This window comes from Notolepis coatsorum (assembly GCF_963971535.1).
Source record: "Notolepis coatsorum genome assembly, chromosome: 3".
Lineage (NCBI taxonomy): Eukaryota > Metazoa > Chordata > Actinopteri > Aulopiformes > Paralepididae > Notolepis > Notolepis coatsorum.
Window position 1 is genome coordinate 168912958 of NC_140167.1, and position 17856 is coordinate 168930813.

At 43.7% G+C, this 17856-nt stretch overlaps 1 protein-coding gene across 1 annotated transcript in view; it reads left to right on the plus strand.

Moving 5' to 3' along the window:
- Positions 1 to 5320: 5320 nt before the first annotated feature.
- galnt3 (UDP-N-acetyl-alpha-D-galactosamine:polypeptide N-acetylgalactosaminyltransferase 3 (GalNAc-T3)) overlaps positions 5321 to 17856 on the plus strand; it is a 48487-nt gene continuing 35951 nt past the window's right edge. Inside the window, exons 1-4 of the mRNA XM_084309859.1 lie at positions 5321 to 5491; positions 5836 to 6415; positions 7661 to 7833; positions 9099 to 9248. Coding sequence (XP_084165985.1) covers positions 5919 to 6415; positions 7661 to 7833; positions 9099 to 9248 — 820 coding nt within the window. The 5' untranslated portion in view covers positions 5321 to 5491; positions 5836 to 5918. The remainder of the gene's footprint in view (positions 5492 to 5835; positions 6416 to 7660; positions 7834 to 9098; positions 9249 to 17856) is intronic.

The window sequence follows — 17856 nt, forward strand, 5'->3', positions numbered from 1 at the left end:
TACACTTTAAAAATACAAAATACATATGATGATCAATCAGTGTTTAAGTATATGAGTATTGAATTGTACATGCTGGATCTGCTTTCTGTAGAAATTGGATCATTGCAGACATGCATAAGTAAGATAAGATAAGATATTCCTTTATTAATCCCCTTAATGACGTGATGGGGCTTTCCCAGCACAAAGAAATCTATTACTCTCTCTCAGTTGCAGTAACGACTAGAAAGGGAGGAGTTCATCTTTATGTGTTATGCGTTGATTGGCTGGTGGAGTAGACAGGAGCCAGGAATGTGGCAAACATGACGTAATAGGGGCTTTCCACAGCCACAAGTAATCTGTTACTTCTCCAGTACAAGTAACGACTAGAAAGGGAGGAGTTCATCTTTACTGAGTGTGTTTATGTGTTGTGTGTTGATTGGATGGTAGAAATGACATCACTGTATTGACCAATAATAAAGAGGTATTGATATGACGCTACGGACCTGTGTATAAAAAGGTCAGCTCGCTGGATCCCAGTGGGATTTTCAGCTTGTCAGATTTTCCATTTTTTACTTCAGACACCATTCTTAGAGGCTATGCTATGCTAGAGAAGAGATGTTTTTTGTTTTATACTCACTTTTACTGAATTGGACATTTCCAATGCAGTTTCTTTTGTAACTTGCTTTTTCTAATTAAAACAACCTTTTTATATAATACCTATTGAATTCGTGGACTGTTTTCTATCGCAATGTATCACGACGCTGGCCTCGCCCTGCTCTCGTCTGAAGGTAACGGTATATCTATAACTGGGAGCCATGCAGATTGAATCAATTGCTGGTTACTGCTTTTCAGCTAAAGTTATATAAAGGATATATATATATATATATATATATGGCACTGTTTGTTGTTTGCGGGTTCCAGTATCTCTGTGTTCGACGGGCTCCATCGGGTTTGTGGGAAACTGAGAATCTAGTCACTGCAGGACCGGACGATCGGTACCACGGACTGATGGGCCTGTCAAATTGATAAGGGGTACTGGGGCTTGCAAATAATGAGCAAGTGTTAGTACGCTAATATTACACTATTGGCAGTAGTAAAACTTATTAAAAGAGAAGTAATATCGGGCGGCTACGTGGCGTAGTGGGCAAGGCGCTCGCCACAAAATCTGGAGACGCTGGGCTCGGCTGTTCGAGCCCAGCCCTCCACATTTGCTTTCAGTTTAGCTGGTCGTCCGTACTAATACACATTGGCCGTATTAGGGGGTGGGAAACTGATCGGTGGGGATCGGACGTTGTGGACAGCGACTCCTACAGGTCGGTTGGTGCGCCTGCGCAGTGGAATCAGGAAGTGTCGGGGGCAGCGTGAGCCTCCCACGCGTTACTCCTCGCCACTGAGAGATCGAGCTGCACAGGTGAAAAGATGCGACTGCTGTTACCTCAAGTACCGGAGGGGACTTGTGCTATGTATGACTTAGTCCACATTGCAGCCGGCTTGTGGGAGGCAAGAAACAGCGTTCGTGACAGGGGAGGGTTGAATTGGATGATACGAAATTGGGATGGGAGAAAAATATAGAAAATGGGAGAAAAAGTGGATAAAAAAAAAAGAGAAGTAATATCATCAGACTTTGTTAGATTTGTCATTGGGGCAGAAACACGGCAGAAACGCTGCAGGGATCAGAAACACGGCAGAAACGCTGCATGGATCAGAAACACGGCAGAAACGCTGCGTGGATCCATTTCATTTATTATGTATAGATCTTAGGTGTAATGGGTACAGATGTCAGTTTTTTAGCATTACAGACCATTCCTCACAAATGAGGATAGTGGTGACGGTGAAGTAATATCATCAGACTTTCAAATGAGTAGCATTACAGACCATTCCTCACAAATGAGGATAGTGGTGACGGTGATAGTGGTGACGGTGAAGTAATATCATCAGACTTTCAAATGAGTAGCATTACAGGCCCTTTCGTAAAATGATGATAACAATGATGATAATGATAATAATAATATTATTGTTATTATAGGCAATAAGAGTTCTCCCAGACATACATTTGGTTTATTACAAACAAAGAAGGCTTAACAACTCTTCTATGCTTATATTTCATATCAACTGGATATAACTAACTAGTGACTATGAAGTAAGCTTGATAGAAATAGTAATTGACCTCGCTGGGGGATATCGGGCGGCCACAGGGGTTTATCTCGAGTAGGTGATCTGAGAAGAGACATCCCATCGGCATTCAACAGTTATCTACTGCTCCGCTTCGCGGTAGGGGAGAACCAGGTAAAGAGTAAAGGAGTTCAATGGGAATTTTATAAACAACCACACATTATTATTACACTCAAAAGAAATTAACAGTGGGCCCACATTTAGCACATAAACTCCTATATAAAGCCGTCTGTAATAGTTGGGGCGCCCCTTTTACACTGCTCTCCAGTGTGCATTCAAAGCACTGTTTATCTTCACTCTTATAGAGCTCGCTCTCCACAGTGTACTGTCTACCGAACACGTTTCAACACTCCGAGCACTGCTACTTATCCAAGATAGTGGGCCCAAACCCACCATCGCTAGTCCGGGTGCTAAGATGGCCGACGGAGATCCCACGATAACAGCCAGCGGGGCGGAGTGAATGCTGGGGCAGGTGCTGTGGGCAACGGCTTGAAGAGGCTGGAGCAGCGTGCAGTGTAGGGGCGTCCTCTGCTGGGCTGAAGAGGGGAGCCGTCGCGCGTGCTAAACTGTGGGGCTCGCCTAAACACAGCTAAACTGTGGGTCGTATTGAACCCTCCTACTATGCCGCCTATATACACAGTTAACGCAAGGTAGCCAATGCCTATCACCTGGTCTTCGGCTCCGCTCGCCGGGTGAAGCCTTCACAGTGTCTCTGGCACACGAACCAAACGCTAAGCTACCGCAGATATTTATGGAATAACACGTTTGGTAGCAGAGTATATTCCTCGCACGCTCGCTTCTCTGGTGCTCCGCGTTGTTGACGTCCTTCCTAGTCTGTGTCCAACGCTGAACAGTCTTCCTCTGTGTTGCGCTCCACGTTGAACTCCCTTCTTCCTCGTCTGATCTCCTTCCTGCCCAGCCTTCCACCACCGCCCCCTGCCGCCACCTGTAGTCCTGTCCCGTTATGAAACGCCCAAGTTTAGAAGCGGAGGATCAAAGGGCAGCAAGTTAATAGTCAATATTCAGGGAGGGGTGATCAAAGAGAACCGCACGTTATTTGTCCATGTCCGGGCAGGTATGATCAAGAGCGGACAACTGGTTACAACATCCTTGTGAACACAGGGAATGCAACAGATTACGTTAGCCAATCTGAATAATAGCCAGACATATTCAGGCTGCTACATAGGTCCATTTATTTTCACAAGCTTTGATGCACTTGACACTATGGAGAATGAACTTGGGGGAGGGGCTTCGATTAGGCTGCTTTGCATTAGATCCATGAGAAAACCTGCCATGGTTCACTAAGTCTTAGGCTGATGGCCCACAAATAATGTGTTTGTGATGTTGAGAATGATGTGTGTGTACTGTGTATCATGCAATGATGGTTAATACTAGTTTGTGGAAAGCAAGATTGGCTGCCCAGTTGTGTTTATTTGAATAAGGTCATAATAGGCTTAGTTTTGAAAATAAAAATTTAAAGTTAAGTTTATGACAAGTTTATGATTTTGTCCATCATTGTCTGCCATGTCTGCCATGTTAGAGTTCATTAGACACCATGAAGTCCCCCCGGGGAAAGTAGGTTTACACGCAGTTGCATATAAAGTGTTCCTCTTCATGACAATCATTAAAACGCGTTTGATATGAGTCTTTAATTTGGTCCTCCTGATTAGAAAAACAGCCCCGGCGCTGCAGTGGCTGCTGTTGAGCTGGTGTTTTATGGAGAGAGAGAGAGAGCTAGGCTTCACAGCAGCGAGTCTCTGTGTAAAGTCTGACTTAAAGTCTGATTTAAACTCCTCGTTGCTATACACTTCACACACACACACACACACACACACACACACACACACACACACACACACACACACAAATACTTCAAACTGGGCACCAGAGCAGCGGGATCCGTCCGAATGGTTCCTGTGCAGCTCTTTACCCCTCAAGCGCGCCCGGCGTAACTAACCAGAGGATGGGATCAGCTTCAGTCGGCGTGGGTCCAGTGTATTGGTGAGCGTTTCAATCTATCTTCTACACCTAATGAAGAAGAGTGCATGTGTTTATTTATATACATGTTTCATGTTGGCAATGTGTCTCTCTGTCAGTGCTCTCTGTACTTATTTGTATTTACTTTATACTTATTTGTACAGTTTATTGATACCTGCTTTTATATTCTGTTGATTATTGCTTTTTTATTCCTTTACGCAAACGTATAAGAATCCCATTGTACTTGTAAAAAAAACTATCTGAATCTGAATCTAACGAGAAGATCGACCACAGGGGTGATTTGTCGACATGGCACTTATGTTCGATTTGTTGTATCCTATACCGACTGGTAGAATTGGTGAAAGTCTGTGATTCACTTGTTGTCACTGGGAAGTGGGAAGCTGTTCCTTCCTTCGCTCTCAGATCAGCCACAGAGCATGACAGGACGCTATGGGAGTTATACGGGTACGTACAGGGTGCGTTCCTCTGCCGCCTGTAACCCAGCAACTGATCCAGTGAATGGATGGCTTAACATCCTATTATTTGAAGAAGTGACACTGCGTTTTCTTTTTTATTGAATCAGACATACCCCGCGGAGTTGACTGTTTCCAATATCAGGCTGACTCTGAGCCTTTTAACTACTTAATCAAACTGGGTGAGGACTTCAGAATGAGCTGCTGAAATCGGTAAGTGTGAAGACAATCTGACGAGTTAATGACTGGGGAATGAGTCGAGTTCATATGCACAATTATTTGTTTATTTCTTCATGTATTTATTATTTCGCAGTCTGTGTGGTACTAAACATGCTGGTGGGCTTAGTCTATTGTCCGGGTTCGTATCCTGCCCCCCCCCCTTCTCACACACACACGCACGCACACACACACGCACACACACTCTCTCGTACACTCATAGCATCGATGTTTGGCGAGGGGATTGGGTTTCTTCATTGAGCGCTTATCCCTAGGCTATAATATCTAGCTCTAGGCACAATTATCTCGTGTTTTTATTATTTAAAACTCTTATACTGTTGTCATCTATGTTGTCATCTTTACAGGCATGGCTCATGATACGCAGAGGTCCGGTCTGCGCAGGCGCGCCAGCAGGTCTCCTCCCTCTACCTGAAGGGAGCGCACCTGGAGCAGCCTCTCAGTCCAACGAGACGGAAGTTTCACGGACGGACGGTGCTGCTGCTGCTGTTTTTGGACACGTTTTCTGGACGAGCGGTCGCTCTGGAATTCCAGAAAGAAAATCCCGGAGTTTCCTCCGAAAAAATCAAAGCAGGATGTAATTCGTTTGGACATTAACAAACAATATCCAGTGTGTTCTGCAGCCCTGGGGCTATCATGTTCCTGTGCGACTCATGGTACTGTAGGTGATCATTTTCCTCGAATAGAATGTAGCTCTAGGCTTCGAGTAAAAAAAGTTGCTTGACATGTGGAGTGGTATATAGCCTCTCTCAAAATGTGTAGCCTGGAGAGTCAGTCTCTAAACCCTGTGTTTGTATCTCCATTTGGAAAGGGAGAGTGGTGAGAATTAGCTAATTATTTGAGTGTTTGTGTGTTCAAATTCATTATAAAAAAAAATATTTAAACTGAAAAAGTGAGGTTGAGTGATGAGATGTTTGTGTGGTGACCTGCCAAGTCCTCTCTTGGCACTACTTCCTATCTACTCTGCAATCTTTTGACACTCAAAACCTCTGATCTGCAGGTTACTTCACGTGGGAAAGATTTGACTGTATATTATTCCAGGTGAAGATCAGTCTCGAAGCGGCCGCCTCCTCCTCCCCCAGAATGACGACCCTCCGCAGGGTCCTCCGGAGGCGCTTACACCCGCTGAAGCTGGCCATCGTGGCCCTCGTCTTCATCACCTTCGTGTTCTTCATCCAGCGGGAGGTGGTCAGCCAGAGCCCCCAGGAGGAGCCCTGGCTGATGGACATGGTGGTCAAGCGGGACGCCGTCCTGGGCATGGTGATGGGCGCTGTCAACAACTTCCGGGATGCCATGCCCAAGATGCAGATCCGGGCCCCCGTCCGTCAGCGGGAGAACGCAGAGGGCCTCTCCTGTTTCCCGGGTCACTACACAACCGCAGAGCGCGGGCCCGCCCTGGAGCGGCCGCGCCAGAACCTGCACGCCCCCGGCGCTTCTGGGAAGCCCTTCCACACGGACTCCCTGACCCCCGCGGAGCAGCAAGAGAAGGAGCGGGGCGAGGAGAAGCACTGCTTCAACCTGTATGCCAGCGACCGCGTCTCCCTCAGCAGAGATCTGGGTCCTGATACCAGACCTCCAGAGTATGTCCTTCCTTGACAAGTGCTTTTTTTTACCCTTTTACCCCGCAAGCTGCAGAGTTTTCTGCTCACGTTTTCAGAAATGCTTTTGTCTGTAACCGAGTTCTTTGATCAAACTCGACAAGCTTGAACAAGTGAGTGGCAGCGCCGGTGAGCGCGGTGGGGCTGATGCGGCCGTGACAGCGTCTATAGATATACGCTCGGAGCAGGCAGGGACTCTGCTGCGGCTTGGGCTGATAATGGCAAACACCTTTTAAAGCTGCTGTGAGTGGTATATTTCTGTTTGAATACTTGTTGTTAGCTCTACAATCCGACAGTCATCACTGATATAGAGTGTCTGGTCAGTAACATGGGTCTCCCAGTTCCTCCACTCTGCAGTAAACACTAATAAATATATTTTCTGGTATCCCTTCCCACTTTATCCAATGAGAGAGAACCCTAGATACATTTTTTTTCTTTCTTTTTATACTTATTTCAAGACATCTTGGGTTTACTGCAGAATGGAGGGACTGGGAGACTCATGTTACTGACCAGACACACTGTATCAGTGATGACTGTTGGAATGTAGACCAATTATTTAAACAAAAGAAAATACCACTCATAGCACCTTTTTAAGTTTCAAGATCATCTCAAACGATAGAAACGTTGATGAAGCCTGATGAGTCAGAGATTTGCTCCACCTGGTGGTGCTGAGTGTAGCTCCTCTGACTGGATGGGATCAGTTTCCGCGGATTGGCTGTGGATTGTCTTATTGGCTCAATATGCAACCAGTTGCATTGAAAAACTCCCGAAAGAGAGGGATAGAAGGAGAGAGAGACTCTATCGTTCTTTCTTTCCAGCAGACTTGCCTGACTAACCCAAACAAGTTTGCAACGTTTGCTTTGAGTTATTGGAGGAAAAAATCCACTCCAACCAGACAGAGCATTTTTCTGACTGAAACATTGTTTAAGCACGCCTGCCCAGTTAGTGGTCAGTTGGGGAAAAAAGAGAAGCCAAGTTGTGTTTGGCTAATTAAACATGTCTATCCCGTGTTGCGACTATTTTAACAGGGTAATTGACGAGACCCCCTGTCTGATGTGGTTGGTCTCTCAGAGGCCACCTGCCATACACCCGCTGTCACGACCCAAACGGACGCCCTCTGCGAAGCCCCTATGTAATAACCCACAGACTATTGTGCCACTCAGGAGGACAGTAAAGGACACTCCATCTTTGTGTCTCTTGCCTTTCCCTCTCCCCCTGTGTCTGCAGATGTATTGAGCAAAAATTCAAGCGCTGTCCCCCCTTGCCGACCACCAGCGTGATCATTGTCTTCCACAACGAGGCGTGGAGCACTCTGCTGAGGACGGTGTACAGCGTCCTGCACACCTCCCCCGCCATCCTCCTCAAGGAGATCATCCTGGTGGACGACGCCAGCGTGGACGGTAAGAAAATACTCTGGGAGGGCCAGGGGCCGATGGCGGGACCACCCTGCTTTCTGTTGGGATTCTGTGTCAGGCGGACGGGCGGGCAGCCCTTCTGCTGTGCCACGAAATGTGCCGAGCAGAGCTCCAGCTCTGTGCGCCTCGTGAAGAGTGTTATGGCAGGAAACAGCGGGCTGCTAGTGAATACTTTCCTCTTAGACCAGGAGCTAGCAGCGGGTTGTGAATACTTTCCTCTTAGACCAGGAGCTAGCAGCGGGTTGTTCATACTTTCCTCTTAGACCAGGAGCAGCGGGTTGTGCTTAGACCAGGAGCTAGCAGCGTGTTGTGCGCAGATGAGGAGCAGCGGGTTGTGCTTAGACCAGGAGCTAGCAGCGGGTTGTGCGCAGAGAATTAACCCGGCGAGTTGTAAACAGATTCCCAGGCTCAGAGGAAACCCGGCGTAAGGGAAGGGGAGAGGGGGGATTTTCATGGAATGCAATCCGTCTGACACCCTAAACTCTTGTCATTTGCTGGGAATAAGCACCCCTATTAAGACCCCCAGCGGAACAACGGCTCCCTGGGTCTGGAGCCCAGTAACCGGTCAGGCAGAGCTGGCAGCCGGCCACGCTGGGGATGAAAGCCAGACACATCCTCGCTCCTCTAGCTCGGTTCCAAGTGTTACCTTCCATGCTTTAGGGCCCCGGCTCGCTCACAGTACCAGACATACTGTCGAGGATCTTTGTGTACGACTGGGGCAGTTTGTTCAGTGTTTTGCTTTTCATGCCGTACTATTTGATCTTGAGTTCTCATAACATCTTGAGTTACCCTTTTACGAATCTTTGTATACTGTTTAAAAAACTGGTGATTTGTTCAGTGTTCGCTTATATATCGTTAGATTAGAGTTATTCCTTTCGCATGTCCTTGAGCCGTACCACAGTAAAATAATACTAAAGAATCCACCTACTCCCCTAACTTCACTACACTTAAGATGAGATATTCCTTTATTGATCCCCTTTGGAAATTCAGGCATCATACTGTAGCAGCATTGGGGAGGGGGGGAGTGGAGGGACAGGTATGGGCACGGTAATGGTAGAAAGACAAAATTACACCTGAATATAAATATAATGAGAAAAATATACGGTGTAAACAATATAATTAACTCTGAATATCTTCACAAGAGCTATCCCCTGTACCGTTCATCCTAGTACCAACCCCTAACGTCACACATCAGTCATTAAGACAAACGCCCCTCTTAACGAGTACAGCTGCACATCCTGTCTTTCCAGATGCCCTGAAGGACGAGCTGGACGAGTATCTGAAGCGCTTGCCCAACGTCCAGGTGGTGCGTCAGCGCGAGAGGAAAGGACTCATCACCGCCAGGCTTCTGGGGGCCTTGGCGGCGACTGGAGACACGCTCACTTTCCTGGACGCACACTGTAAGCCACGTTATTCACACACACTCACCTTCTTGGACGTGCACTATAAAGCCACGTTATTCACACACACTCACCTTCTTAGACGCGCACTGTAAGCGACATTATTCACACACACTCACCTTCCTGGACGCGCACTGTAAAGCCACGTTATTCACACACACTCACCTTCTTGGACGCGCACTGTAAAGCCACGTTATTCACACACACTCACCTTTCTGGACGCCCACTGTAAAGCCACGGTATTCACACACACTCACCTTCTTGGACGCGCACTGTAAAGCCACATTATTCACACACACTCACCGTCTTGGACGTGCACTGTAAAGCCACATTATTCACACACACTCACCTTCTTGGACGCGCACTGTAAAGCCACGGTATTCACACACTCACCTTCTTGGACGCGCACTGTAAAGCCACGGTATTCACACACACTCACCTTCTTGGACGCGCACTGTAAAGCCACGTTATTCACACACACACTCACCTTCTTGGACGCGCACTGTAAGCGACATTATTCACACACACTCACCTTCTTGGACGCGCACTGTAAAGCCACGGTATTCACACACACTCACCTTCTCGGACGAGCACTGTAAGCGACATTATTCACACACACTCACCTTCCTGGACGCGCAATGTAAGCCACATTATTCACACACACTCACCGTCTTGGACGTGCACTGTAAGCCACGTTATTCACACACACTTGAATACAGCCCAACCTTTCAGACACGCCTGTTAAAATACACCGTCCTCCCCAACAAACACAGTGTGGGCCTTGTTTGGGCCCGGGCAAGGCGGCCTTTGTTTTGTGACGCACTGCTGCTTATTGGAGGCAGGTCAGCTTTCTAGGCTGGGAAAAAATGTTGAGTTTAAAGGGACACTTCACCAAAAACATCACGCTGGTTTGTTTTTTGCATATAATCTCGCACACATCCCAAAACTAACGGTTTTGCACACATTCATTTCATTTGACAGTTATTGATTGACAGTTAACAGTGATGTCATCGGGGTCATTGAATCTTTGTGTTGTGTTAATTACATCTCCATGAAATGATGTAGAGTAAAAAACAGCAATACCTTGTCTTATAGGGACTGATACCTTATCATTTCATGGAGCTGTAATTAACACAACACATTGTCTTATAGGGACTGTTACCTTATCATTTCACTGAGCTGTAATTAACACAACACCTTGTCTTATAGGGACTGATGGTGTATAATTTCATTGAGCTGTAATTAATACAACACCTTGTCTTATAGGGACTGATACCATATAATTTCACTGAGCTGTAATTAATACAACACCTTGTCTTATAGGGACTGATACCATATCATTTCATTGAGCTGTAATTAACACAACACCTTGTCTTATAGGGACTGATACCTTATCATTTCACTGATCATTTCACTGAGCTGTAATTAACACAACACCTTGTCTTATAGGGACTGTTACCTTATCATTTCATTGACTGACACTATTTGTAGTCCAATATGAGTAAATGTTTCATGTATACATTCACATGTTATCCCGTGGAGAATATTGTATAGTTTCAGAGTGATCCGGGCTAATTCCTGGAAGCTGAGTTATGGAGCGCTATGCATTTTGCGAAAGTCGTTCGCGTTGCTCGCCTAGACACGATATTAGTTCCAAATCAAAGGTATATAATAGGTATTATGTTTCATCATGAAGGCATCAAAGGGGGGGGGGGGTCGTTTTGTGATGCTCTGATCGTCAGCAACAGCATACGTTTTGAATACGACATACGTTGATCGTTGCGATCGATGTGAAATCATTGTAGGATCAAAGTAGGATTGATGTCATATAGTCCTTACCTTTCCTAGGAGTTATTCCAAAATGAATATTCCAATTGTCTGATCGCGATTTTCAGTATTGATGTCCATCGGGTCCCTGACATGAAATGGCACAAAATATGCATCAAGTGTGCTGGACACGTTCCAAGGTGCTCGAATGAAGCGTTTCACTTGCCTGGGTCCAAATTCTCCGCCCGGACCATATAAAATGTCACGCACAGTGTGAAATAAGGTTTCAAAGGGTAGGCGATACTGCCACCTAGCAGGATTCGGCCGGCATTGCACTCTCTGGGTCTCAGAATGTGTTCCAATGATAACAGAGGTCCGTGAGAGTGTATAGAATATTAAAATCGAAAAAAAGAAAAACGGACCTCAAATAACGAGTATACTCGTTATTGGCGGTTAACCGCTGGTGGCCAATAACGAGTATACTCGTGATTGGCGCAGAAAGTGTTAACACTAATTCATCCCACTGTAACACTAACTCATCCATTCTACATTCACTGTAACACTAACTCATCCCACTGTAACACTAACTCATCCCACTGTAACACTAACTCATCCCACTGTAACACTAACGCATCCCACTATAACACTAACTCATCCCACTGTAACTGTGATCAACGCGAGATTTCTCCCGGGGGTAGACCTCGGTGGGGGGCACGATTTCCCAATGCACTTCCATCAACGAAAACGTCGGGAAAAGGTCAGGGCGCAATGTCGCCGATTTTGCGCGAGCTCCCGTATTCCGATCCGTGGCAAAAATATTCACGGGGTAGATGTCCTCGTGGGACACAATTTCCCAATGCATTGTCCCATGGGATTATGCCCCCCGCTGCGATATTAATTGAGGGGTGGATTCGTGGTGATGGGGAAATGAAAAAAGGTCACCAGCCAAAGTGGCTGGTAAGAGTGACGGAGTTATACACCACTGCCGAATTCTACCCGCATTTGGCGGGTGTTAATGTCAAGCCCCGACTGTAACACTAACTCATCCATTCTACATTCACTGTAACACTAACTCATCCATTCTACATTCACTGTAACACTAACTCATCCATTCTACATTCACTGTAACACTAACTCATCCATTCTACATTCACCGTAACACTAACTCATCCATTCTACATTCACCGTAACACTAACTCATCCATTCTACACTCACTCAGCACCCTCATGCACACTCACTTTAAACATTAACTCACTTTAGACACTTTTTAAACATTACACCATATTTGTATCTATTTATTCTTACAAATTTGCACTACCTCTTCTACCTCATTATTGCATTTATTTATTTTTCATTTTGTACATTTTAGTTTTGTATATTGTATATTTTTTTATAGTGTTTGGTCTTTACGCTTTAACTTTTTTTTTTATTGTATGAAGCACAATCTCAGGAGGCTCATACAGAACCAAGCATTTCACTATAATGTACATGTACCTTATGTGACAAATAAAACAAAACTTGAACTTGATTATGTGCAAAATAAATCAGCGTTGGGGCGCCCCAGTGGCGAACCACATAACGCGCTGAGTCACGGCACGGCCGACCTGGGTTCAATTCCCGAACCCGTCGTTATTTGCCGAATGTCTTCCCCCCACTCTGTCTCCCGTTCCTTCTCTCTCTCTCTCTCTACTGGACTGCCCAGTAGAAAAAAGCGATAAACGCTAAAAAATAAATCGGCGTTGTTTTTTGGTGAAGTGCCCCTGTTCCACCCCAGGTGAAAATCTGCATAAAATGTATACCTAGGTAAATGGAATATTGCTCCACTTCTACAAGGGCTATTTGCATATTCTTGGTATCTAGGAACATCTATGGACCTCAATGAATGTATTCTCAGTGTCAGAAATATTGTGTCTATTACTAGGCTTGCTTAAATTGTGATTAAACAAAGGAAAATATGAATTATGATTTTTCTTTTCATCTTTGACAGTGAAAAAAAACCATAATAATAATGACCAAACTTAAAAAAAACTGCCACTGAGCTCATTCAGTACCCTCTTGAGATCATGTGTACAAAAGATCTAAGGGAATTAATAAAGGGAAGATGATCAAAATGAAGGTTCTGTATATACAGTACTGAATTCTCCCATCCGGACCAATGCAATTTGAAATATTATTATAGAATATATGCTTATACATTACCTTTATTATAGCCAATTCGCACATTTATATATATATACATATAGTATCTTTCAAATGGCCGAGTTCAATTTGGATATAGTATCACCAGGCTTGCATAATAATAGATACTGATATTTACTGTAATCGACTGTATTATTTTATTTCCCCCACAGTGTAACCATATTGAAACTAATTTCAGATCTAATTCTTCCTACATGTTAACAATAGTGTGGAGATACTGACTGCGTTTCAATATTTGTCAAAAACGTTACCTTTTGTAGCTTATTATCGCGAATCATAACAATTATTGATATGATTCATTCAGAACGCTGAACTTTGAACCACCATAGTGGACCACAGGAAGTGTAGATTGGAGAAATTCCAACGCTGGCAGATAGCTAGCGATGTCCTCTACAAGATGGCCGCAAAAAGATTCCAATTCCCATGGTTCAACATTTCCATATCCGGTTCCGGGTCAAAAAAACGATTGCAATAAAAAACTTAAAATGATATAAATACACTTTTAACCTATTGCTAAACTATTGCCAACCTAACGTTTTACATTCTACATGTATTTGTGACATAGTAGTGATAATAATACTTGAAAACGGTTGATTTTAAAATCACAAATTATTTTGCATCTCCATAAAAATATAATAATAATTTAATAAGGTCAAAAGGGGTCGGTACCGACCCTGTCGAGTGGAACAGGTTAAAGAATTACCTTGTTTATTAAGGCTCTTGATGGGTATACTGTGGTACCGTATCATGCACTCTAAAATGCCATAGAGTGGTTGTTATTCAAAGAATGTCAATTAAGTAATAGATACATACTCATCAGGCTTCAGGGGCTGCTGTTACTGGCAGCAGGATTTACATTGGAGAGAATACTGTAGTCTTTAATAGATAATATAATATATATAATATACATCTTCTCTTTTACTGATGTTTCAACAGCAAAGCTTTCTTCATCAGCCTTGTTATTTCATTATCAAAGACTATTAAATGCCTTGACATTTAGAATTTTTATAAAATCCATCCTTAACTCATTGACTGCCATGCTGCTTCCCCATCTTTACTCAATGGCGCCAGCGTTATTGACCATTTTCGCAATGTTTGCGGACCCATCGTGTGTTCTGTATTATAGCTATGGAGACAATAGTATGGCTCATTTGACAGGCATTGTTTATAGTCCAACATTGACAAACCAGTTCATTTCTACATACTTTAGTTTGTGCGCTATTACACGCTAAACATCGCCCCTTTCCAAAATAATCCAGTCTTTTTTCATAGATCGTGAGATATGACGTGTTATATGCATTATGCCCAAACCGTTCGGGTTGCTCGCCCTGAAACCCCAAAAAAATCATGTGGTCGTCTTACCCCGAAACTGCAATCGTTACCAAAAGCATGTTTTAGGTCCGGTAAAATACGACACTGTGATCGGTACAAAAACATGTTTTAGGTTAGGTAAAATAGACATAGAATAGACCTTACCTAAGTAAATATAGTAGCACCACAGAGACTGCAGGACATTTGGTGAGTATACACCAAAGTATCAATTAAGCAATGCGAACTGAAATTTGGCCCCATAATTACTCATGCGATCCGGATATGGCGTGAAACACAAACAAAATATTCTAACCCACATAAATGGCATAATCATACTCCCTTATTCAATAACAATGCACTCCTGATTGGAAAACGACCTATAAGATTCCCTAGATGGGAAAAGCAAGGCATACATACATTAGGAGATGTTTTCAACAAACAGGGTATTTGTAGTTATGATGAAATAGAAAAAAAAAATTATCTCACCGGTTCCACATATTATTTTTACGCACAATTATTGTTATGTTTGAAGGCTCACGGTGTTCCATTAAGGATACCAATTGCACACCACAGATACCACACATTTTTCTATGAAAGGGAGACATCGAGAGGTTTTGTATCAGATTTTTATCATCAATTACTAACGGCCTCGTATGAAACCCTCCACCTAGACTCTATTTGGAGGAGGGATATACCAGACCTGGAAAAAGATTTTGATTGGCAAGAAGCATGGGCAAATGTTCGACTTGCATCAACGAACCCGGACCATCAACAAATCAATCTTAACTATATTCATAGGACATACTTGAATCCTATAAGACTGAACAGAATGGGTCTTAAACAAGACTCCAAAATGCTCCTTATGTACAAATGGGGACGAGGGGACATTTATGCACATGTACTGGGACTGCCCACCAGTTAAGATATTCTGGAAAGAAGTGACCCAGCAATTATCAAATCTCTTAATTCTGAATATACCTGTACACCCCTCTGTATTACTGCTGAATGATGTTTTTGAGTATGCAGTACCTATACAGCTAAAGAGATTGGTTTTATCTGGTATTACAGTGGCTAAAAAACTGATAGCATCACGATGGATTCAACCGGAAAAAATTTGCAGAAAGGTCTGGATTCTTACATATCTCGATGTGATTTATCTAGAAATATCTACAGCAAGAATTTTGGGTCTCAATGAATCCAAATTGACAATGTGGTTAGAAGTGGTGGAGAGAATAAAAGCTAGCATATAATGGTAGTGTCTGGTTAGGAGCGAATGATAATGGATGGATTATCCATTGGGGGGTCCAGGGTGGGGGGTGCGAGCAAGAGCATATGTGTGTAGGGGAATAGATAGCAGGTATTAGGGATATATCTTGTATAAGACATTTATCTAAACAGTGATTTAATTTGATGTGCACTGTTAACAATGCTTGTATATCTAATCGTGTGTTGTCATGTTTGTTTATGTGTTTGTTTAAAAAATAAAAAAAATAAAATACAAAAAGAATAGACCTTACCTTAGCGGCTAAGGTAAGGTCTATTCTTTTTGTATTTTTTCTTTTTTTATTATATCGTCTATTGGGCTGTGGAAATGTGTGTGTGGCTGCGAGCCTGTGTGTGCGTGCGCGCGTGTGTGTGTCTGTGTGTGGACTGCGAGCCCTCCAGATCAGCGGAGGCGAGTATTGATGTGGCATTGATCCATTGATCCAATGCCGTGCGCCTCGGTAATAATAATAAGCCGCGTTTTTTCTTCCTTCTTCCCAAGATGCACAGTTAGATAGATAGATAGATAGATAGATGCAGTGTGCTTGTTTTGCAGTGAGTGCTGCGAGCAGTGGTAATAATAATCACTTCCTATATTTGGTTCGCGTTTGGTCCGATGAAGCGAACCGAGACCGACGTTTTCAGGCGGACCAGAGTTCGCCTGTTTGGTCCGGCGGACCGAGTTCGACGCGCATTCACACAAACCCGAAAAACCAGACTATCGAATTCTGGTCCGAAAGTCTGGACCAAACAGCCCCTGTGTGAAAGCGACCTGAGAGTACCAAGTATCTCATGATGCAGCAGTTAAGGTGTTGATACCATTCAGCACCACATACAGTATCTGTGTGAAGCTGGCTTTTCATCCATGACAGCTCTGAAAACAAAATATAGGGCCAATTTGAAAGGTCACGATATTGGTGTTATTTCAATAAATTTAAACATGGCCCATTTCATGACTATTTTGTTGGGGCGAGGGGGGGGGGGGCCCAAAATATTTTGGTCCGCCAAAGGGGGGCCTGACAGAAAAAGTTTGAGAAGCACTGCCTTAGCCAGAAGGTACTCCAAAAAGAATAATCCCAGTGATCCCATCGTGATCGCAATTACTCGTGTATATGTGTAACAATAGGTATGAGGTAGGGATGTCCGATATTATCGGCCTACCGATATTATCGGCCGATATCGGCATTAAAATGTGATATCGGAAAATATCGGTATGTTTAAAAAATTTTTTTTTTTTTTTTTTTTTTACATTTCTATATCCTTTATTTACCCAGGCAAGCAAGTAAGAACAAATTCTGATTTTATTTATTGTCAAAAGTATGCATAATGTTGTGTTAATTCCACAACAAGAGATATGTAATGTTAATTACCTGAAATTATTCCGTTTTTGGGGGGGGGAAACCCTGCATATATCGGTATCGGTTGATATCGTTTGTTATCGGAAATTAAGAGTTGGACAATATCGGTATCGGTAAAAAAGCCAATATCGAGCATCCCTAGTATGAGGCGATAAAATCTCAGAGCGATTGCTCTGTCTTGATTCCCTCTGAGGGGGAGGAGTTCTTGCAGTGGCCCCACACTAAACTATCACAGTTCAAAAGGTAGGCGATACTGCCACCTGGCAGGATCCGATCGCCATTGCAATTTTAACGTAGGCAGCGGTGCAAGGGAGATACAGGGAGGTCCGCACGAGTGTTTAGAATAGGGATCAAAGGAAAAAGATCAAAGGATCTAAACCTGAGAAATCTCGGGTATGGCGCAGAAAGAGTTAAAGGGGCACTTCACCAAAAAACAATGCCGATTTATTCTGCATATAATCTCACACACATCCCAAAACTAAACCGTTTTTCACACATTCATTTAGTTTTACAGTTTATTGAGAGTAAATTTGTTTGAATATGGTCACCAGTGATGTCACCGGGGACATTGAATTCTTGTGTTGTGTTAATTACAGCTCAATTAAATGATAAGGTTCCTATAAGACAAGGTATCGCTATTTTCTCTTCTACGTCATTGTAATTAACACGGCACAAATATTCAATGTCCTCCGATGACTCAAAATAAATC